General features: G+C 40.1%; 1 protein-coding gene across 1 annotated transcript; it reads right to left on the reverse strand.

The window, feature by feature from the left end:
- Positions 1 to 941: 941 nt before the first annotated feature.
- scd (stearoyl-CoA desaturase) lies at positions 942 to 22,644 on the reverse strand. Its single transcript, XM_008119390.3, has 6 exons — positions 22,250 to 22,644; positions 16,597 to 16,870; positions 12,723 to 12,853; positions 11,939 to 12,144; positions 10,753 to 10,985; positions 942 to 7,682 (listed from the first exon to the last, which is right to left on the reverse strand). Exons 1-6 carry the CDS (start codon positions 22,274 to 22,276, stop codon positions 7,483 to 7,485), a joined length of 1,071 nt encoding a protein of 356 aa, XP_008117597.1. The 5' UTR covers positions 22,277 to 22,644; the 3' UTR covers positions 942 to 7,482.
- Between the last annotated feature and the right edge of the window lie 1,622 nt (positions 22,645 to 24,266).

Here is a 24,266-nt window from a genome sequence, read left to right on the forward strand (position 1 = left end):
TGGCTCAGGCTCAGCTGGCGGCAAATACTCAACTGGGAGTGTTTCATGTCCAGATGCATGTTTTAGGATTGGCACCACATCCCTGGGGCCTTAGAACCTTAAACTGAAATAAGCCCGTCTGGATTAAGGTTGGATTTCTATATATATGAGCAAGACTGAAAGATGCACAATACCGCAAAATATTCAAAACAGGTCATTCAAGATCCCTTTTCCGGGCCACGTAATTCATGGTATGTCACATCGCAGTTCCCCTAAAGCTCTAGGCAATGACCTTTATTGATTAAAGGAACAATTTAAGCCAGTTTGAAATAGGGAAAGGGATCCTGTGTCCTGGCATGTTAGGCAACCATGCAAGACATCTATAGTTCATAAATAGTGGCTTATGGATGGAGACCTTTCTTTTTTTAAACAAGCTGTCCAAAATTAGAATTGGAAGCTGGTTGAGCTCTGAACTTTGTAATTTAGGGGCCTGCTCTCTTTCTTAATGGAACTAGGTCTGCCTTTCTTTTCTGTCTTCTGCTGCTTTTCTAATCCTTCTGATCCTGCTGCGTTTGCTATTGTCATTCCATCCCCTCTAAATCACTCTAATTTACAGCAGCCCTATCATGAGGTTTTCCCAGCAAGACTTATTCAGAGATGTGCCATTGCCTTTCTCTTAGGCTGAGACAGTGTGGCTTGCCAAGGTCACTGAGTGGGTTTCCATGCTTGATACAAACGCTGCTCTTTCAGACTCAACTTCTACTACACTGCTCTGTACTGTGACCAATTTTTACAAAGACATAAAACTTCAGGCATCTTTCCTTCAGAGGAACCAAAAATTAAAAATGAAATTTTGTGAAATGGGACAGAGAGGTGAGAATTCATCGCCACCTCAAAACATGTGCTCATACTTATGTATTGCCTCATAATTAGGAATGTACAAGGAATGCCATCAAAGCAAGTCAATTTTGAAAAATCAACCATTTTATTATAAGCAGGGGAAAAAACAAAGTTCAGATCTGCATAATAAGCCATTGAGTTCAATATTAGAATTATTTTATTACATTAAACAGAAAAATATTAGAAATGAAAAAGCAAAGATTCTACATACACTTCAAGAACATCAGAGCTAGACAATTCACATTAATTTTCACAGTCTCTACAGGCATTTGGTTTTCCAGATTCAAACAAGGGCAAGGAATTTGTTTATACTTCTGCAGTTGATTGCTTGCCAGCATTACCGCTACTTGAATGTTACTAACAAATGCTTCATTTCACTCATAAACCAGAGAAGCAGGACAAAGATACAAGCCAATTTAATATCAAATAGTTAAAAGAGTGACTTACATCTTCACATATCAGGCTCTGGAAGAGTTACACCATATTAGAAACCCGTTTAAAGATGGGAGCTTGCAGGAAAGTTGTCCTTTTGTACATAAGGAAATGCAAGCAAAAGAGAACAGAAAGGACTTGTCTATTGCTCTCAAAATGAATCTAAGAAACAACTAAGACCAGCAACCCTGGATTCCCAATTTCCAGACTGTTTCTTTGGCTTGCTTCAATTGCCTGTCCAATTTTTTACTCACTGCATAACTGCAAAACACAGAGGATGCTTCCAGACAGATGCCTCTGAAAAGGCATTGTTCGGCTCTTTTTTTCTCTTAGTGGATTTTTTTTTTTTTTGGGGGGGGGGGGGGACAAAACAACAAGAAAACCTGGAAGGATTACAAATGGGTAGCAGATCTGTCTGGAGTCTTCTGTAAAAAGTAAAACATGCAAATATGGCACAGGCACTGCACACTCAAAGCCTCCATTGGAAGCACCTAGAGCAGGAAAAGGTATCCTAGATCTAATCAGCATTACACACTAAGAAAAGCAAACAAGTCTCTACTTAAATGATATAACCATTTCTTAACAACTACATTAAAAATATCAAAACACACCCATGTACCCACAATTTATTTCAAGTGAGTAGTTAATATAAACATACCTCTGTAAAGGCTCTTCAGAAATAATTTAGAACAGATGGATGTAAAATACTGCCAAGAGCTCTTGATACTCCTATGTATGTTAAAGAAAACCTTAAGGCACATCAAAATAGTTGACCATTTACTAAAGTCTGGGAACTGTTTGCTTACTTTCACACTACAACCATAGTCAATATGAGTTCACAACTCAACAGCACTAATATATATTTGCATGAGTGAAAGGCCATTGTGATTACAGAAAAGAGTTGTTATTGTTATTCTTCCAGGACCAGTTTGGAAAAAGCATCCATTTTATATCTTATGTGTAGCCTGGTATTATTGTTAGTGGAAAACAACCCTGGTTTTAACTTTGCATTGCCACAAATGAGCACAACTAACTGGCTTGTGAAAGCCAAGTCAGCGGATTCAGAAATACGAATAGACATTCAGTACCAATGTCGTGTTCAGTACACATTTGTGGAGGGAACAACCCACTCTATGAATCTCTCCATAAAAATGAGTGCCACATCACAATACTTTTGGATTTGTCATTAAGTGCATGCTGAAGAGGAAAATATAACCAGTACTGGCCTTTTGACATGAATACCTGCATGAAGTACATTCTTTTGTCCTTTCCACACTTTACATTTTTAGAAGTGTATCTAACTTTAATTGCACAGCAAAAGCTGTAATGTGTGCAGAGGCCCAAAGTGGCTCTCAGCAAAAGAGTTTCCCTTGACTCTCTGAAGATGTACTTAGGAAAAAGAAAGAAAAACTGAAGTGTGTACAGGAGAGTCAAGGCTGCCTGAGATCGTAGCTTCCCGCATATCTAGCTTCACAAGTGAAATAAACGAAGTGAATAAGGGTTTTTCAGTTCCTTGTACTCCTCTTTTAAAAAATGAAGTGCCTCAGGTAATACAATCAGTATTTAGCAAACTTGGTTCAACAAAAAAAAAACCTCACCTTTAGTGCCAAGTAACTAATCTTAATGTAAGGTTGCTCAGGGTATGATCCAATACAGAGCCCTCGTAAGGTATACACCTGACAGTTTAGCCCAGTGCCATCATGCCAAATCCAGGGCCGTTATTTACATGGCCAGGGATCACACATGATTTGTTGGGTTGGTGTGCACCCAACCTCCTATGTTTCCACTGCTGCTGTTCTTAGCTGGCCAGAGTTCAGTGCAAGCTCTTGGCCATGCAGACACCTCTGGTGACATGTAACAAGCACAAAGAAGGGTTAACCTCCCTCCTGCATCCTGATTACATGGGCGTCCCACCATTCGGATATCGCCGAAGGCTAACAGAAAGGAGGATAGATGGGCAGGTTGTGTGATATCAAAACAAGGCAATCAAGCAATCAAGCTATCAAGAAGGAAGGGGAATTGCTACCACATTCTTCATGCTGGGCACCTGGGTATTTTGTTCTGATGTCAGTACAGGCAACTAAAATGGTCAGAAGCGCTTAGGGTGCTCCATGGCCAGCTAGGAGAAGCAGCAACGATGCTGGGCACAGGGAAAGGCTGCTGGTGGTGGTTTCCTTTCTGGGCAGAAGATTAGTCCACATCAGCCTTAATCCAGCTGCCCAGACTGCCTTCAAGCTGCAGGATGCTCCAGAGTTTCCAGTATCCCCAACTTTTCCTAAAACAGAGCACAGCCAATTTAAATACAACACCAAAACCCTTTCTCAAGATCCTGGAAGTTTCTGAAGAAGCTTCATCATGAAGAAAGACAGCCTTCACTCTGAGGTGAGTTTGGATGTTTAGGTAGTGTAGATAAGCCCAAAGTTTAACAGCACTCAGGAAAAAGGACCGAAAGAAAATCCAACTTTCATCCTGCAAACTTCTACTGCTCTTTTTATGCAGAGAAATATTTTTGGAGAGTCTCTCCTGCACATGTGTAAGCTGAAAGTCACCCTCCACAGTACAAAATAACAACAGAGAAGACCTTTCCTCTTCTTGGGTGTCTGTTCTACTCAAATTCAACAATGTCTACATAGAAGATGGATGAGACTGGGCCAGGATTCATCTAGTCCAGTAGTTCTGAGCTTGTGGGTTCCCAGATGTTTTTGGCCTTCAACTCTCAGAAATCCTAACAGCTGGCCAGCTGGCTGGGATTTCTGGGAGTTGTTGGACAAAAACACCTGGGGACTTCAGGTTAAGAACCACTGGAATAGAGGAGCTACAGTTTCTTAGAGAAGGATTACCTCTAGGAATCTTTAGGCCTTCCAGCATGTCTCTATGGTCAACATCTGTTGGAAGTTGACCATAGTCACACTAGCAAATATAGAGACGCCTAGAAAAAAAATCATATCTGCAAAAGTCAAACCTGCAAAAGTGAAATACCAAATGTATTTACTTCAGAGCAAAAATGCATAGGCTTGCATTTGGTCTAAAAATCTGATTCTTTAATACAGCCCAAATAATTTTTCAGAGCAGAAGGGTGGTCCTTAGATGGGGTTTTAACTGTGTTTCGATTTCTATTCGGTTGAAATTTGATTGTTATTTAACTTAACTGGTGAATACTTCAAATTTAAATACATTATATACTCATGTATAAGTCTAGTAATTTTAGTCAAAAATCAACTGCTAAAACATGGGTCAATGTAAATAGTGTGCCTTAACTCTTATCCAAAAAAGGAACCATCTCTTTTTCTGAGTAGAGTGGTGAAAGGCAAGAATGTAGTCCTTCGTGATAGACACCAAAAGAAGCATTGATCCTCCATATGCTCTCCACCAATGGCCCCTTGCAGTGGTGCAGGAACTTTTCCCACTGCAGAATGACCCCATCTTATCCATGGGTCATATCAAAATCCATAATTTTCGTCCGCAAACCTCACCTCTACTTATGAGGTTGACTTATACATGAGCATATAAGGTAAACCGATACAAAGGCAGAGCACAACTGTCCAATAACTGTTATGCCAGTTAATGTTGGTGTAAATGGGACTGACTCAGAATCCTTTCCGTATCCAGTTAACATAAACCTCAAAGAGAGTGTCAGTATATTAGCTATGACAGTGGTTCTCAACCCATAAGTCCCCAGGGGTTTTGGCCTACAGTTCCCAGAAATCCCAGCCAGTTTACCAGCTGTTATGATTTCTGGAAGTTAAAGGCAAAAACATCTGGGGACCCACAGTTTGAGAACCACTGAGCTATGAACTGTTCTATTCTTATGGAAAGTAAAATATGAAACCTTATGCTAAAACTCTCAGTTGAGAATCAAGAGCTAGTACAAACTTCTCTTTAATAGACATATTAATTGACTATTGACATATTGTTAGATAAATTAATACATTATATATAATCTAGGATTTTTACATTACTTGAATCACAGCTCTTATAATTATGTGACTAGATATTAAGCAGAAAGGGACTTTGTAGGCACAATGATTCTCAACTGGAAGGGCGAACAAGGGGCACGTCTACACTGACCAGTTAGGTCAGATTGGAACCAGTTTACAGAAACTGATTTTGCTGTGCAGACGATTAGACTGACACATCTGGAAGAGGTTTAAGGCCAGGAACATTATTACATTAAACTGATTTCAGAATCTGCAATATCTGTAGCTTTGCATCCACCAGAGAATATGTTTTTTTTTCTCATTTCACAGCAAGCTGCACACCAGAAATATACCAGGAAGAAACAAGAAGCGATAGTTAGCATTGGAAGTAATCAATGCCCATCTGAGGGGGTCAACCGGCCTTCTGGTGCCTGGCCAAGCTCTTGAGCGTTTTTCAGCAGCCCTGTAGTCCTGCATTCTGAATTTTATAAAGCCCTTCAGTACAGATGTCTACAATATGCTTCACAATCTGTGGAGCCACTTTTACTGTACAATTGGGGTTCACTGAGGTGCATCCAGGGGCTTATCCTAACTTTTCTTAACGTGCTTTAAAGCCTTTAACCTGTGTTGTTGTAGCATGTTTCAGTAGTGTGCCATCTAGCCATCTCAGTTTGAAATTAGTTTCAACTAGTTTCAAACTGCATTATATGGTTAGTGTAGATGGGCCCAAAGGTACACTAATGAAGAAAGTGTGATATATAACCCTCTTTTCTTGATAACCTATATACCAAAACGAGTATCCTCTATGACATCATGCCAAATATACTATCAGCTACTAGCAGCCCCTCTCTCACCTTTCAGCTGCTCTCTGCCAAGGAGAGATGTGGCGAGGTGAAAGGCATTTTCTCCCCAAGTATTTGTCAGTTCCAAAGAAAGAGTGAAATGAAAGCTAAATATAAGCAGCAGTGAAGTTGCTACCTGATAAAGGAATAAAAGAAATCATAGAAATAAATACTTCCTAGGTTGTTGTGAGTTTTCTGGCTGTGTGGCCATGTTCCTGAAGCATTCTCTCCTGACGTTTTTGAACATGGCCATGCAGCCTGGAAAACTTACAGCAACCCAGTGGTTCCGGCCATGAAAGCCTTTGACAACACAAATACTTCCTAGATCATCCAGATACATTGTAAAACTCCTCCAAAGAGAAATGTAGCTATTTCTTAGCCCTTTAGTGGTCCTTGGAGTGCCAAATTTGTATTTCAGCTGCTGTGTTGTGCTGAACAGAATGGCTGTACCTGCAAACACCTCTCTCTTTATCTAAAGCGAAACTCATTCCTCCAGCACATAAAGCAGCTTAAGTCTGTGATGCAACTTTGGTTCAATTCCTTTCCACTCTCGCCTTCCTTTTAAGAAGATTCCCTTTAGTGTATTTATTTTTTTACCCTTAAAGCATCTCTGTTTTCCCTAGTCCAGGTTTGTCACATAACAACCTTAAAACCCTGCCTAGACTTCTTGGCTCCTAGGTTAGTGCTGGGGTGTAGGGAAACAGCAATCACAACATTTGTGTGCTGATGGAGGAAGACAGTTTCCCCAGTTCCAGCTAATAAAACTGCCTCTAACTTTGGGCCTGTCTTGTAGCCTTGGCTGCTATCCTTAATAAAAGGCGTCCTCCTTTCCCACTCTATCAATAGCCTTTACATCAAACATCCACCCTTTTCTCAACCACCAAAGGAGAACTGAATCTCACAGAGGTATCAAACACATAGTTTCTCTCCACTGCTACTGCTGCTGTTACTACTACTACTACTAATAATAATACATAATAATAATAATAGAAGATAGAAAAGCTCCCTCTTCTTTTTATCTAAGCTTAAAGAGGCAGGAAGCAGGGCAATCAAGATGTGATAGTCCTTACTTTGGCGCCATGCTGACAGCTCAGTTCCCCATATCAGATGCAACCAAACCATGGGTGAAAAGACTTGAACAGTTTATAATGTTGCAAAGAAAGAAAAGGGAGGGGGGAGAACATGAGCATAAGAGTGAACAACAACAGAGACAAACCAGTCCCCTAGATAATTAAATAGAATATTAAAGGCCTACAGACATTGTTTCAAAGTACAATACTGGAATGGGTTAGCGTCATCACTTTGAGCATCTTGAAAGCATTGCTTGCTAATTAGTAGACAGAACATTGAATGTATGCCCAGGTTGTTTGGGGGGAAAAAAGGAAAACAAGAGAAGTGCTGAAACCAGAACATCAACCAGTCTTATGACTACCATCTCCAGTCCGAATTTTACGGGCCAAGATGAGCTCCTTGGACACTTTCTTACAGTCACTTGCCAAGCCAAGGTAACACATACAATCAATGAAAACTGTAGTGAAATTCCACCTTGTGCCAAATTCACTGGTTGCGTAATCGTAGGGGAAAGTATGGTGGTAGTTGTGAAAGCCTTCACCTAGGAAATGAGAAACAAGAAAAGACATGTCATGTCTATAACTATCTTCCCTAGAAACTAGTGTTTGGTTTTTGTTTGGTTTTTTTGAAGGCAGGCTATTCTAGTCTATATCTCTATTATAGCAGAGATGAACTATATTACTATGTAGAACAGTGCTTCTTAATTTTTTTTTCAGCCACAGAAACTTTCAAAATATAATTAAAGCTATGGACTCCTTACAAATACATCCAATTAATTTTCAAATAATAGAAAATCAAAGGAAAAATCCTCTTTTTGGGCATCTGCTGTATATATCTATTTATTATTATTATTATTACTACTACTACTACTACTACTACTACTACTAATATCCCGCTTTTATCTCTCCTGAAGGAGACTCAAAGCAGCTTAATATAAAAGCATTAGCATACAATTTAAAATATACAAATATGCAAACATTAATGCAGGATTAAATATAAACAGTATTTAAAAAATTCCCAGTTAAAAACCGTTAAAACCTATTTCAAAGTTAAAGCCATAGGTTCACATAAATCACAGCTCAAGAACCTTCTTGAAAACAGAAGCACCCTTCTTCCTACTGCTGCTTACTTTATTGTTTTTAAATGGATTTATCTTTGATTAACATAGGATATTTCTAGAGATAAATACTCATACATGCCTTATCCTTTACTCATCTCATAACTCAGTTTTACCCCGCATTACACAAAAATGGCGAAGCTATGGAGCAGCCTACACTTGTGGGTTAATATAGTCAACACAACTAGCTCTAAAGCAAACCAGTCTGCTGTCTACACAGGCCAGCACTGCTATCCCCTTTCACCTACACTTGGCAGCAAAGGGAAAATGGGATATACTGTATCAGGGCCATGCCTCCACATTACTGTGGCAGTTGGCTAGTGAGCTCTGCCAAAGGTGCCTGGCAAAGGCTCTCAAGAGATTGTCAGGAGATATCTGGAGCTCTCTTGTCACCTGCCACGGTGACAGAAATAAGTCAGGTAAGGTTAATGGTCCAACAGAGTTAAACTAGTTTTGGGCAGAGTGGACAGTTCAGACTCTGCTCCCACTGACGCTCTGGATTTTGATGTACAGTAGAGTCTCACTTATCCAAGCTAAACGGGTCAGCAGAAGCTCGGATAAGCGAATATCTTGGATAATAAGGAGGGATTAAGGAAAAGCCTATTAAACATCAAATTAGGTTATGATTTTACACATTAAGCACCAAAACACTATGTTATACAACAAATTTGACAGAAAAAGTAGTTCAATATGCAATAATGTTATGTTGTAATTACTGTATTTACAAATTTAGCACCAAAATATCATGATATATTGAAAACATTGACTACAAAAATGGCTTGGATAATCCAGAGGCTTGGATAAGCGTGGCTTGGATAAGTGAGACTCTACTGTATGTGCAGATGAGACATAGGTTTCCCTAATACAAAGGTGCATGATGCATAAACCATCACATATGTATACTAACTTCAATCATTACTACTCAAGATAACTACTAACTCAGTGGTTCTCAACCTGGGGTCCCCAGATGTTTTTGGTAAACTGGCTGGGATTTCTGGGAATTGTAGGCCAAAAACATCTAGGGACCCCAGGTTGAGAACCACTGTAATTGGAATAGGCATATCTGGAAAGGTGAAAAACAGATAAACTGATAACATTTCCCTTTCTTTTTGTGATATTCACTCTCATTTTTTATATTTATTTATTGTATTTGTTTATATCATGCATCTATCAGGAGAAAACACTTCAGGTCACTGGCTTTAGGGATGGGCAGACAGAGAGACAAAACAACAGCATTTGTTATTACAATAGGAGGCTCAGAAACACCCAAAGGCTGCGATTAAGAAGGAGGGAAGTGTCACACAGCAACTAGCAAAGCGCGTATAGCTTCTCTTGCCTCACCCAATGTAGCCAAAAAGAATAAACTAAAAAACCTATTTTGCTTAACCTGAGCTTTCACAGGAAGAACTGAAATCTCACCGATGCCAGATGGAACAGATGGAATGGAAACACGTGGATAGTTCCACATCCCTATTGTAGAGCAGTGTTGCTGGGAGATGATAGAGATGAGCAACTTTCTGCTAATCTTGTATCAAGGTAATTGAGAAAAATCTAGTCTGCCTGAAACCATGTCAGAAATAACTGCTTATTCTCAAGATTACTAAACCCATCTAGAACACTCTCAGAACATAAAGTCCAAAGCAATGTGTATTTCACCCTTTCTCTTTTCTTTAGCTCAACAGGCTGGGAGCATGTTAGGATAGGGATGACCAGATGCAAAAGAGAGCAGGTTTCATGTAAATTCAACTGCTTAAATGCTCTCTGTTCCATTATTTAAAAGGTGAAACAGCAGTACTTGTCTCCTTTGCCTCTTGGCACTTTACATATTTCAATATTAAGAGTGTGATAAGTTTTAATCATAAATGAACGCAGTCAAGCATTTTGTGACCCCATGCTCTTATATCTGCTATCTTTGGAGGTGGCCTCTCTGAAGACAGAAAACTGACTGCTATTCTTCCTGGCTGGGAATAAGGGAAAGGCAACAGGATGGATATGTGTAAGTTGCTTGACGACTTATGGGAACCCCATGAATTTTCATTAAGTTTTCCCAGGCATAAAGTACCTGGTATGCCTGTCAGTCTCCCATTCAAGTACTAACCACAGCCCTAAAGACACCAGATCCCATCTGATGTTGAATGCTTAGCAGGATCAGTCCCAATTAGTATTTGGACCTTAGATGGGAGACCATCAATGAATACTAGGTGCTGTATGTTATATTTTATGGGTAGATACTGCCAAAACCACCTCAAAGTATTATTTGCCTAAGAATTCATAAGGTCACTATAAGCTGAAGGCATAGACACACAAGAAAAGTGAAACAAGAAATAAACATAGCTTTCAGATAGTCAATACAAATCAAGCAAAGGGAAAGGTTGAGGAGGAATCCATTTCGACTCTGCCGTGATTTGAATAGGGAATCAATAATGGCAAATGGCAAATGGAAAAGTAAGAAAAAAGCAGCCCCACCCAACACACTTCTGTAGCCCTTGCATACCTAAGGCTCCAAATGCAACAAAGTGGTTTTGTCTGGGGTTGATATGTCGATCGTAGGGCCGGTTGCCATACATGTGGGCCGCGCTGTTCACCAACCAGGTAGCATTGAGTATCACTGTGTAGCGAAGGATGGCAGCTATTAAGAAGCTATTATGATAGGATTCTCCCCAGTAGTACCAAGGCACAAGCGAAGGTATCAAGAAGCACATGATCACCACAGCGGGCTTGTAAAACCTGAAAGGAAAGAGCGATACGCTATACTTAGTGAAGTGTTTGTAGATGGGATGACATTGCATTTAGCATTGTAACATTTCAAAATCTGAACTTTTATCACGGTATCATGTTTTCTCTAGGATTTCACCCTGCAGCTAATATTGTGTTAATGCTCAAATTTAATAAGTTTAGATATAAAGCAAAGAATACCTAGGTTCCAAATGGAGGATATTCAAAATCTGAACCTACAGTTCTTGAATCAAAATTATTCAAAGGTATTCATGATTCGAGGTGTGCTCAAACTTTGATTGATTTTGAAGATTGTGATCAAAAATACCATTTCATCCTTAGAAGATTAGGGGAAAGAAAAAATCAAGAACTATAGCACGTACTGAGACAAATTTCATTCTAGATAAAAATGAAAAGGTGTTAAAATATTACACATTATTAGGTGTAAAAGAACCAACATGGTGACAGGTCGAGGAAGAATTAAAGATGTGATCCACAGAAATGTGTTATATCACACAGAAGGGAACTGAATTTATATCAAAGCTATAGAACATTTTCCAACCTGGGACGGGACAAAACAATAATTGCAACTACCTAGCAGTCAAGAATTTTTTGTCTCATTAGAAATTCAAGGCTTGGTTGTTGCTTAATCTCTTAACTGGCAAATTGCTTCAATATACATCTTATTCTGGCACACTGGAAGAAGTGGTTGATAATATAGAGTCAATAAGCAAAATTTATTATTCTTATACAACAAAAATATCGCTTGGAAAATTACAACTGCCCTTCAGCTGTAATTTCCCAAGCAAATTACATACTTCTTAATCAATTGGATCAATTTACCAATTAAAGAGCTGATAGTTTGTTCTACTTTATGGTGAGACATATAGTAGGTATCTTTATTTAATAAAAGCTAAGTTCTCTTCCCAGATACTATCTTCTTCTTCATTTCACCCTCTGCTTACTTTCTCTGGAACATCACAACTTTATCAGCCTTCAGGTCAGCGAGAGTCAGCTTTTGTCCCTTCTCTATGACATCAGGGTGTTTTCGTACCAGCAACCAGCCAATATGAGAAAAGAAAAAGCCCCGACTTGCATTGTGGGGATCTGCATCTGTTTCAGAGAATTTGTGGTGGGCACGATGGTCTCTGGCCCACTCATAAATATCATTCTAAATGAAAAGAAAAGTCAAACACATTAGCTAGTATTTGAAGTAGGCAATCTCATTCAATGCTTGTCCAACAAACCTTTTTATTATTATTAATACCAGAAATTACTGGGGTGGAGTGCCCCATTGTCTTAACACCATCTCAAAATTAAAAGTTCTCAGCAGAGCAATGAAAACCACCATGTCCCAACATATTTAGCCAATCAAGGGAAGCCCAGAATATCAATCTCTAAATTCTGCTGTATCACAGCACATTTCAAATTACACCCAAATGCTCATAGATCTCCACGTTAGTTATGATCTCGTGCATTTGCCATTATTGTTGCCAAGAATGACTAGTATCTTACACATCTTTATTTCTGTTTTGGAATTTCAGTCAAAGAGTAACTGCAGAAGAAAAGCAAATGAGAACTAGACTCCTGTGTTTATACTAATGAGTATCATTTCAATTTTTGCGTAAGGTGCCAGATTACATACAGAATTTCAGCAGAGCAGAACTGCAAGAGGAGAAGCTCTGTGTGACGCATGCACATATCCATGAGCCTTGGATTTACTTGTATTGTCTCTTGAGTCATTCTTACCTGGAAAGCCATGGAGTTAACAACAGCTAAGAATATTCGAAGAGGCAGGGTGGCTTTGTAAGACCGGTGACTCCAAAGCCGATGTGCTCCAGCTGTGATTCCAAGACCACTCAAGATGAAGCATAAAAATGCTACAGATAAGAAAAGTGTAGGAAAGAAAGTGTCAGGAGGACAATTTATCACGATATATTGAAAACATTGACTACAAAAATGCGTTGGATAATCCAGAACGTTGGATAAGCGAGTGTTGGATGAGACTCTACTGTACTTGTTAGACATTCTGGGAACCTTCTTGGCTGAAGGGCAAGATATGAATGAGTAATGAATGAATTAGTTAGCTTTACTGAAAAAGGTGCTGGGAAACCATTAATTCTGTTGCATGAGCTATTTAGTGGATTTCCATATGATTATTTTCTAACAATTAATCATATATTACTGGTAAGAGAATTCTGTTATTTCTTCAGGTAACATGGCCACTGTAATTTTCAGAGCTATCTGGACTGTGTGACTCTAATGAGCACTTTGTGGACAATGTATCACTGGTTACTTCATTCTTAATTACTCCAATACTAGCACTTAACCTACAAAATGAGGAACGATATAGCTAGGCAAAATTATAAAACATCAAATCCCACTGAAGCCATCTCATTCCACCTTGGACACTCCCTCTCTCCTATTCCACAGGGCACATTAACCAGACCCCATAAACAGGGATGGAAGTGGGTGCTGGGAAAAAGGAGGCCGATATAGGAACCTTGGGCATTTCAGTAATTTTTTATTTATTTATTTACCTAGTTTATTTGTACCCTGCTCTTCTCACCCCAAGGGGGGGCTCAGAGCGGTTTCCATCTTTGGCAAACATTATATGCCGCAATACATAACAATACATAACACAATAACCATTAAAATCAAAAGCATATACATACAAAGTTAAAGAGTAATTGAAGAAGAAAAGCAAATGAGAACTAGACTCTTAATTATATCCTAATCCACTCCCTGCACAAATGGAGATACAATGCAACATTAAGAATTAAAACAGGTGCAGATAAAGAACGCACTAGGTTGTCTTCTCCATCCATTATGTGTGGTTCATATATTTCAAGGGGATTTTTACTCTAGGAACTATAAAACTACCTTGCAAAAGCTAACATTAATTGGGGGCAGCCTTTGTACTGGACAACCTTATAAACTCTAGATGTTTTAGACTACCAACTCCCATCATTCCCAGATAACATGGCCAATTGAAAGGAATTACAAAAGCTGATACCTAAAGGGCAGCAAATGGCCCAGTCCTTCTTCATAAGCACTCTCAAACCAACTGAACAGTAAGCCCATCAGTTGCTTAGGGGACTAATTTAACTGTTTGTGCAAGTGGTTTGCACGTGTATTTCTTTTTATCAAAATGTATATTCCACCTCTACAGTCAAAATATTTAACAGCTTATATTATCTTAAAATATAATTACAATCTAAAATACAAAAAAATTAACAAAACCAACAGAAACGAGAAACCAAAAACTTTATCTGATAAAAATTAGTTTAAATACCAGTTAATGCAGAATTCAATATCTACTTAAAATCAGAAATTAGTATTTGGGCAAAGTATTCCATAATCTATGACATGAAGAATAAAATGACAAAGGATTAAATTAATTGAAAATAAAGATTTAATAATAATAACACTTTATTTGTATTCTGCTCTATCTCCCCAAGGGGATTCAGAGTGGATTTGTTCCCATGAATGGAGTATGTGCTAGAATAAGATCTGATGCAGGGTGGTGGTGAAAATCAACCAGTTGCTAAGAACACCACCAGTTGATGCTCTTGGTCCTTTAGTGTCATGCAACTGTACAATTTTGTAATAGCTGCTTGATGGCAATGAGTTTCTCTCCTTACTTCCCTGAATGACTGATATTTACTGGTCTACACCTGCATTATTGTCAAAGGCTCAGGCTGAATCTACACTACCAAAAATGCTGTTTCAGAATGCATTTTAACTGCACTGAACTGGATTATGTGAGTCTACACACTGTCATATAATGCAGTTCAATGCAATTAAATAGCATTCTGAAACTGCATTATATGGCAGTGTAGATTCAGCCTCAGTCTGCAGACAGAGGATGGCCAACATTTTTTGGCTCTCAGTGCTTTGTCAGCACATTGCTTGCAATTATTTCTAGCAATTGTATAATTGTTAATTCCAAGCCCACCCTTCTCAAAGAGGGTTCCAGGGTCATTCCAGAAACCATGAGATGGTGCCAAAGTAATGTTACATTGCCAATTCAGAAGGCAGAATGACTGCACCATGAATACAGGAAAATGCCATCCATGTGGCACATCAGCTTCTTAGGGAAATAGCCAAAGCAAATTGTTTCAAAATACCACTATAACTATTACTATTACTATTACTACCACTACCACTACCACTACTAATAATAATAATAATAAGCATCTTTATTTATACTCCCCCTTTCTCCCCAAGAGGAATCAAGGCAGCTAACAACCATTGTTTTGGATACTGTGTTCAAAACAAATGTCAAATTTGTCTGCTTCCATTATCAAATGGAAAGTAGACAAATTACTGTAGCTCTTACAGTCCTACATGGGCCAAACAAATAGATAGCTAAAAATGAAAATCAGAGGTGAGGATAATACTCAGGTACAGGTGAGTGCACTTTGTTATGAGTATTCTAACAGGTGCCTTCCATTTCTGTATGGCAAGGGTAGGCAAAGTCCAAACTTCTAGATGCTGCTCGGTTGCAACTCCTGCCAGCACCATCTAACCAAGTCCATGTTAGGAATGCTGGGATTTTTAATTTAGCAGTATTTGTGGGTCACACTCTTATAAGCTCCTCTACAGCAGCATGGAGATCAGGAAAAGAGAGGAATTATGCTCTTCCACCTGTCTCAATATCACACAATTGACCATTTAGAAAATTCATGGGAAAAGCATTTATTTTGTAGTTGATCCGTAGATACTTCCAGTGAGACATTAAGGTGTGTAATGAATAGGTTGAGAACTGACTGTCTTGTCCAAAGGTGTCATGTTTTCCAGTTATAACGTGCTGTGTCACTATCGCTATGGAATTTTCAAACTGCAATTCATTTTTCATTTCCCTAAGCAACTGAAATAGTTCTGTTTTGACTGCCTTTACCTGAATTACCTAATCAGGGTTCTTAAAATTTCTACATCACCTTATGAGGCTGCCATCCAACACACCCACATTTCAATCCATTGAGGATATGTGATGACAGGCAGCCATGGAAAAAATCCCTCAAACTCTTGAAGCTCTATTTCACCTGGGAGATACACATACTAAAAATATTCTCACACTGTGAGCTTTTAAACCTGCCGGTATGAGGTGGAAGAAATAGAAAAGCTGTATTTTGGATAAGCTACACCCCATCACATTTCAAGTGAAAGTACAGTATGCATCTTTTCAGAATGTGTAAAAGAATCAGAAATGGAACGTTTATTAACTTTATGTGCAAGATGTTTGTTATTTTTAATATTTTGCTGCTCTAGGAATTGCTTCTGGACAGTTTCTCTCTAGCTCAGTAGAAAATATTTTAATCACTCGCTGAGATTCACCCAGGAACAGCTGCTTTAGAGTTGCAAACTAACCATATTCAAGGAAGGAGCCCTATTCTGAATCAGATCACTGAGTAATATATATACCAGCCAAGCTCCTTCTGGACCTCTTAGCAAAGGCAATAGGTAGGGACAGGGGGGGGTCTGAAATCTCTGGAAGGTGACAGGCTAGTCTATCAGGGCTCTTGGGAGCTCTGACATATTGCTGAAAGGAGCGGGTAACCAAGGAACGGAGCGAAATAATCAGACAATAGGTTCAAAAATCAGTACATCCCTGACTTACCCCACAACAAGGTAAGAGGCTTTGTGGAAGGAATGAGAAGGAGGGCATAGAGTGCAAAAAAATGGAGCAGGGACATAAGGATGATGTTCCTCCAGACATATACTGTGACGGGCTTGGGGCCTTCTTTCTCACGGTAGGTCTCATCAAAAATGTCATCAGTCATGCCTCTCCCAGATGCCAGGTCATCATATATTGGATGGGTCTTCTCTTTAACAATTGATCCATTTTGAGTCTCATGACCAAAGGCAGTAGTGGTAGTGAATTCTGGAGAAAGCTGCAATAAAAAGCAACAGAACAAAACAATTCAGTTGAAATTCCTGAAAGGACCAGGAAGTAATAAATGGTTATTCTTGTTCACTTTCCCACTAGACGCAACCTTGGCAAGTTGCATAAAACCAAAAGGCAAAATGTATGTATCTATCTATCCTTCAGCCACAAAGGCCAACAAATCATTAATTTGCCCTCAGACATAGTCTAATTAAGATGCAACAACGAAAGGGAATGATAGTAAGAAAAGGGATTAAGTCCAGTAGATACTGCTGCTTCATTTCTCCCTCCAAGATCAGAGCATTTGGGATGGGGCCTTTCATCTGCTTTTTTTCATGAGAACTTCTCCCTTTGAGTCTTTCCACCATTTTTCTGTTAGTGTTTTTGAATCATGCAGTATTCGATATCATAAACCATAGAACCCTTCTGGAATGCCTGCAGTGGACTGTGCTTTAGTGGTTTGGCACTACCTTTCAGATGAATTCCAGATAGTTGTACTAGGGCAGTGGTTCTCAACCTGTGGGTCTCCAGGTGTTTTGGTCTATAACTCCCAGAAATACCAGCCAGTTTACCAGCTGTTAGGATTTCTGGGAGTTGAAAGCCTCACAGGTTGAGAACCACTGATCTGGAGGAATGGAACCAGTTGCTATTGGACTGACAATACCCAAATACATCTAGAATTGCACTCATCCTGTTTTTAAGTGGCCTTATTGGTTTATGAATCTGCTGTGCACTTTTTCTGCCAAGCAAATTGGGTCTTTGGACTGTAATAAAGATTGATGATGATGATAATAATGATAATAAATACTCAAATACACTTTTTCGTGTCTTCAGAAATAACATCAGCTAAGTATAGTATGTCTCCTCTGGTAAATGCTTATAGGAGGTAAGTTAAGTTGGATGAGGAAAAAAAATAAACTGACAAGATGGAGGTGCTTATTGCTGGAGGGGTGTCAACCAGTCTTGCATGAGGTTACACTCCCCCTGAAAGATTTTGTTTACAGCTGGGGATGCTTCCGGGTCTGTGGCTCCAAACTGTTGTTGTTAAAGTTCTAGATGCTTTGAGTCCAGGTTATTTATGAACTCACTTTCTTCTGTATAATTTACCCTGTACCCTAGGGGACATTTACTTCAGTCAGCCAGGACCAAGCTGGCAACTGTTAACCAGATGACTCTTCATTGGCCACCTTCAATTTGTGAAATGTATTACCAGAATAGGATAAATAAACTGCCTGAGTTTAAAACACTAAACATGCTGGCAAGTAATCCATTTGATTTTCAAACTGAGTTTTAAAATTATGAATTCCTTGTTTTTAATAAGAAGAATAAATAAATAATAAAGATGTTTTAAATAGCATTATGCTTTTTAACTGATTATGTATTTTAATCGGTGTTCATGTTTTTAACTGTTGCATGTCTTTTTGTATTTTAATCTGTGGTTCCCTGCCTTGATCCATAGGAGGAGGCAAGTAAGACATAAAGATATTATCAGTAATTAATTGGATAAGGACGAACAAATTGAGACTTAATCCAGATAAGATAGAGGTGTTCCTGGTCCATAGGAAAAAGGATCAGGGAATAGGGATTCAGCCTGTGCTGGAATGGGATTGCACTTCCCCTTAAGACAGTTTGGGGGTCCTCGTGGGCTCAGTGTTGAACCTGGGGACCCAAGCTTCTGTGGTGGCCAGGAGCACTTTTGCACATTTAAAACTTGTGTGTCAAATGTATCCCTTCCTTAAGACATCAGATTTGGCCAGGGTGGTATCTGCCTTAGTTACACTTTGGATTATTGTAACACACTATACTTGGGCTGCTTTTGAAGAATTTCAGAAGCTTCAGCTGGTCCAAAGAGATTGTTAACTGGGGCAAGCTGCAGGGAGAGCTCAACCCCTCGGCTGCAACAGTTTCACTGGCTGCCAGTTTGTTTCCAGGTACAATTCAAAGTGCTGGTTATGACCTATAAAGCCCTATGTAATTCAGGTCCTGGCTACAGAGCAGATTGTATCTCCCAGTAAGATCCTCAGGAGAGGCCCTTCTCAATCCCACCATCATCACAAGCACAGTTATTATCAAGGTGCAAGAGAGGGCCTTCTCAAATGCTGCTCCTAGGCTCTGAAACTCCTTGCCTAAGGGAACTAGAATGGCCTCCTCTTAGGGACATTCCAGACAGACCCTATATCCCAGGATCTGATCCCAGGTTTTCTGTTTTAAATTGGATTATATGAGTCCGCACTGCCAGATAATATGGGGTAAACAGAAACCCTGGGATCATATCCTGGGATATAGGGCCCGTCTGGAAGGGTTTTAGTTGGCCTTGTGGTGGCAAACTAAAACCTTTTTATTCAGGGAGGCTTTTAAAGAAAAAAGTTTTTAAAAGTGAGCCAGTGGGTGCTCTAGGGTATTGGAATATTTTAACAGTTTTTAAGTGATACAAGTGATTTTAATTAGTTCTATTTTAATATTTGAATGTTGCAGATTTTAAATTGCATTGGGTCTTTAAAATAAAAAGATAAAAGCAGAATATAAAAGGATATGGATGATGATGGTGATGATAACAAAAACAATAATGTGGCAAGACTAGTGCGATAAATCTTCAGAGATAATGGTAGCAAAATGTTCCACTTCCTTCTAATACGTTCAGTAACTGCACAGAAAAAGGCCTGAGTAGAACATTACATCTACAGTGCTTGCACATTTCCGAAAGCTGGTTCAGTTTGGGTCCTCACAATGCATAGCACCAACACAATTGAGACACAAAGGACAAAGGCAGTCAAATTAGGGGCACTTGTTTGGAAGTAAGTCCCATGAAAACAGAGGTATTGGGTGCACCTGCTTGGAAGTAAGTTCCATTGAAAGCAATACAACTTACCTCCGAGAAAATATGTTCAGAGCCACGTTGCTACTACTTTAGTAAATTAAGGTAGGGAAATGCATAGGGCCAAGGGGGTATAATGTCCCTCCCTTGTACCTTTCGTGAGCCACACATCCCAAGCAGTAAGTCCAAATCCCTCTGTTTTCTTCTGTTTTTCTCCAAATGTTGACCAGAAGTGATGGTGCAACATTTCCAAACTGCTTTTGGGAAGGACAGGTATGAAAACCGCACTGTTGCAACTTCCATCAAGCATAGCCAGCATATCCAATGCCAAGACAAATGGAAATCAGCCTGGTAATATATAGAATGTGGTGCCATAGCAACACTAAACATCTATGAAATGGGTCAGCAGAAACAAATGGCACAGAGTAATGAAAACAATTATGGATATGCTCCTATGGCTGCAGCCATAAGCCCATACACTTGGAAGTACTGTATATACAGTACTCATGTAGAAGTTAACCACATGTACAAGTTAAGGACAAAAGTATGGATTTTATAGTATTTTTGAGTACGTTGAGGGAGGGGAAAACACAAACGTTCTCAGATTTAAAATCTAGGGGGAAATAAGACTGCATCCTTGTTTCAGTAATTCAGGAATCATAATTTTACATAGTTGTAGCTGTAACCAATATGCCACATACTTAAAGAATACTTCTAGCTCTAACCAGTCTGCTTTTTTAAAATTATTCAAGAATACTAGTCTGAAAAGCTCTATAGTATGGCTGGTGAAAGGCATAATTCCTTGATTTTGCTGTCAGAACGTGATCCTGTTCAGAATAGTGTTTCTCATGGTCACTGGGTCTTGCTCTTATTAAGGCAGAGCACAGGGAAGTGGCCTTAAGGTGCCATCAGCCTTATAGTTGATTTCAAAGGGCTGTTGAATCCATGGGTAGAGACTCTGTGGGATACAGAGAGCCAACTATAGTTGTTTTACATAGTACTCTTTCATTTTTACCCAATTTTGGTCCCCAGATGTGACTAAACAACAACTCCCATCACTTTTGATTATCTGTTATGCGGACTGGGGATGATGGGAATGGCAACCAGCAGCACTTGTGGCTCTGAGGTTAGGGAAATGTGAAATTTTAAAGTCAGGCATCCTATCCACAAGCCTTGTAGTTAAATCCAAATTCCAAGATTCTGACTGAACAGGACAAACTTCAGCCTTCCAGATGTGACTGCATTACAACTCTCATCAGCTCTTGTAATGATGTCTAAAGCACGTGTTGCAGTCCAGCAGCCACATAAGAACCACATAAAATGACATAGAGAGCCATGTTTGGCCTGCAGGTATTGAGTTAGACAAATAACACATTTCTTGCCCAAGTAATCTGATTCATTTTCCTCCCTAAACTGCTGAGCAAGGCTCCACATAAAGGCAGATGAAAAATGTCTGTTATTAAGTTATTTTAATCTGGTCCAAAACGGCCGTCTTCTAAGGGGAGGGACAGTGCAGCATTAAAACATTAAATGCTAATCAAGCTGGCCAATTGCAACATTCACACTTGCCTCCAACACACGGAAGTTCTTTCTCCCACCCTGGACCTTCCACAGATATATAAACCCCACTTGACTAGTTTCCAATATACCTCACAACCTCTGAGGATGCCTGCCATAGATGTGGATGAAACGTCAAGAGAGAATGCTTATGAAACATGGCCATACAGCCCGGAAAACTCACAAGAACCCAGATAAAAATACAATTTGCCCATATGGCTAGAAGATTTGCATATATAGTATCCTTGCTATTTGCTTAGTCATAATGAAATTACTAGGCTATTCCAGATAACGCAGTTCTGTATTAGTTGTATACCACCCTGAGATCTCATGAAAGAAGAAAGGATATCAATATTTTGATAAATGAAGGTACGAGAAAAGTCTTGGGTTTTCTGAAATGTTGGGGAAATAAACATGTGAAAAAGGGCCCAAGTCATTTCAGGTTGGATCTACACTGCTATATAAATCTAGATTATGATTTGAACCGAATTATGCTTCTACACTGGCATATAGTCCAATTCAAAGCAGACCATCTGGATCCAGAAACTAGATTATACAGCAGTTAGAAGGGGCTTCAAAAGTAGAAAGATGATGGGCTTTCCTGTAATGTCTCCCATGGCCCTGGTTTATGATAGCAGTTGATCATCCCATGCTCGTACTGCCTTAGGTTTCAATAACTTCCAGTTTAATTCTACAGAGGGTAGATATTTTAGTACCGCCTCCTCTGGAAGGAAGGGGAGAGAGGCTAAGACAGGCATGGGCAAACCTCGGCCCTTCAGGTGTTTTGAACTTCAACTCCCACAGTTCCTAACAGCCTACTGGCTGTTATGAATTGTGGGAGTTGTAGTCTAAAACACCTGGAGGGCCGACGTTTGTCCATGCCTGGGCTAAGCTCTTGCCGAGCCAACACTGGGCTTCAAAAAAAAAGCGTGGCGCGCGCATCTCCTCAGCGACACATCCGCTTCTTTTCCCCGCCGCGCGCGACACCGAGGAAGGCGCGCGCCTGCTGCTCACCTGCTCCTGGGAGGACAATCCGGGCATCTCGCCGCTCTGCCAGGGGGGTGCGCGCGCCCCCTTCTCGTTCTCTCTGTGTGCCGGGAATGAGGAGATTCGCGCTCTCGATTGCCAATTGCAAGCTCGCTCTTGCGCGGCTGGGAACGACCTGGCTCAGTCCTTGGTGGATAATCTCTCTCTTGCCGCCCTTCGGAGGCGTATTTAAGTCCTCAGCGGCAACACGAACTCTAGTAACCCACCTTTAAGTGATAAAGAATATATAACCCGGAGAGATTTCGCCCACGCTGCCCCCTCCCCTTTGCCCTCGAGTGCCGCAATGGTCCAGGGTCTATAGACACGCAGACTTCGCTTGGAGCGAGGCTCAAGTGGCTGGGGAAGAGGCGAATAGGGGGATGGGGGATGATACCTTGGCACGGAAAGGAGGGCGCCGATTGGCTGGGAGGAATTTGGTGCCACTTCAAAGCCTCCTCGGCATTGGCTGCCCGCAATCTGCTGTTGGACCGCGCCGCCGCCGCTGCCGCGCTTGCTCCCCGTTGCATCGCTTGCGCGCGCGCCCACCCAGCCATGCGCCACGCGCGCGGGATGTGAGCCGCCTCCGGCCTTGTGACCTGGCGGGCGAGCAAACAAAATTTCCTTGGGTTTTAGTTTTGTAGGCCTGTTCTTGGGGCTATTTGGCTTGTTAACATCTCCCAACAAAGGATTCCCCCAGGCAGGAATCAGCCAGGCCTTGAAGCTGAAAGGCTATTGAATGTTGATCAAGGTAGCCAATTGCAACATTCACATTTGCCTCAGGCAGACAGGAGTTATTTCTCCCAACCTGGACTTTCCACAGATACATATACAGTTGAGTCTCACTTATCCAAGCCTCGCTTATCCAAGCTTCTGGATTATCCAAGTCATTTTTGTAGTCAATGTTTTCAATATATCATGATATTTTGGTGCTAAATTCATAAATACAGTAATTACTACATAGCATTACTGTGTATTGAACCACTTTTTCTGTCAAATTTGTTGTATAACATGATGTTTTGGTGCTTAATTTGTAAAATCATAATCTAATCTGATGTTTAATAGGCTTTTCCTTAATCCCTCCTTATTATCCAACATATTCGCTTATCCAACGTTCTGCCGGCCCGTTTATGTTGGATAAATATCGTGATATTTTGGTGCTAAATTCGTAAATACAGTAATTACAACATAACATTACTGCGTATTGACTACTTTTTCTGTCAAATTTGTTGTATAACATGATGTTTTGGTGCTTAATTTGTAAAATCATAACCTAATTTGATGTTTAATAGGCTTTTCCTTAATCCCTCCTTATTATCCAAGATATTCGCTTATCCAAGGTTCTGCCGGCCCGTTTAGCTTGGATAAGTGAGACTCTACTGTAACTATGTTTCTATAAATCTAACCAGACCTATTGGCATGATCACTCTCAAAATACCTCTCCAACTATTAGCAACCGGACTCCCTGGTATACAGAGTCTCTCGGGGAACCTAAATAGGAAAGACAATGACTACAGTGCAGATGGCGAAAATCTCTACTTCTGTGAGACAAGACATTATATAGAGGACATCTTTGTTCCTACAAGATGGCAATACATGAAGTGAAGAAAGCTTTCTTCTCTGCATATTTAAGTCCTGGGCAGACCGAACTGAAGTAACCCACCTTGAGGTGATAAAAATAACCCAAGCAGATGTTATCCACACACACACACACCCCGCACGCACGCCCTAGAATGACGCAATGGTCCACGGTCTGGCCATGCTTCGCTTGGAGTGAGACTAAAGTGGCACTCGGATTGTGGATTTAGGCTTTGATTCAAGAACACTCTGTCTATGACCTCTGAACTTGGATATTGACTCTCTGTGTTTGAGCGTGAACGAGGCACATCATGACACCGTCTTAACACTGACAAGAGATGTGCTTCTAGATCAGGCATGGGCAATCTTTGGTCCTCCAGGTATTTTGGATTTCAGCTCCCACAATTCAACTCCCACAATTCCAAACACC

This window comes from Anolis carolinensis, chromosome 3 (assembly GCF_035594765.1).
Source record: "Anolis carolinensis isolate JA03-04 chromosome 3, rAnoCar3.1.pri, whole genome shotgun sequence".
Taxonomy (NCBI): domain Eukaryota; kingdom Metazoa; phylum Chordata; class Lepidosauria; order Squamata; family Dactyloidae; genus Anolis; species Anolis carolinensis.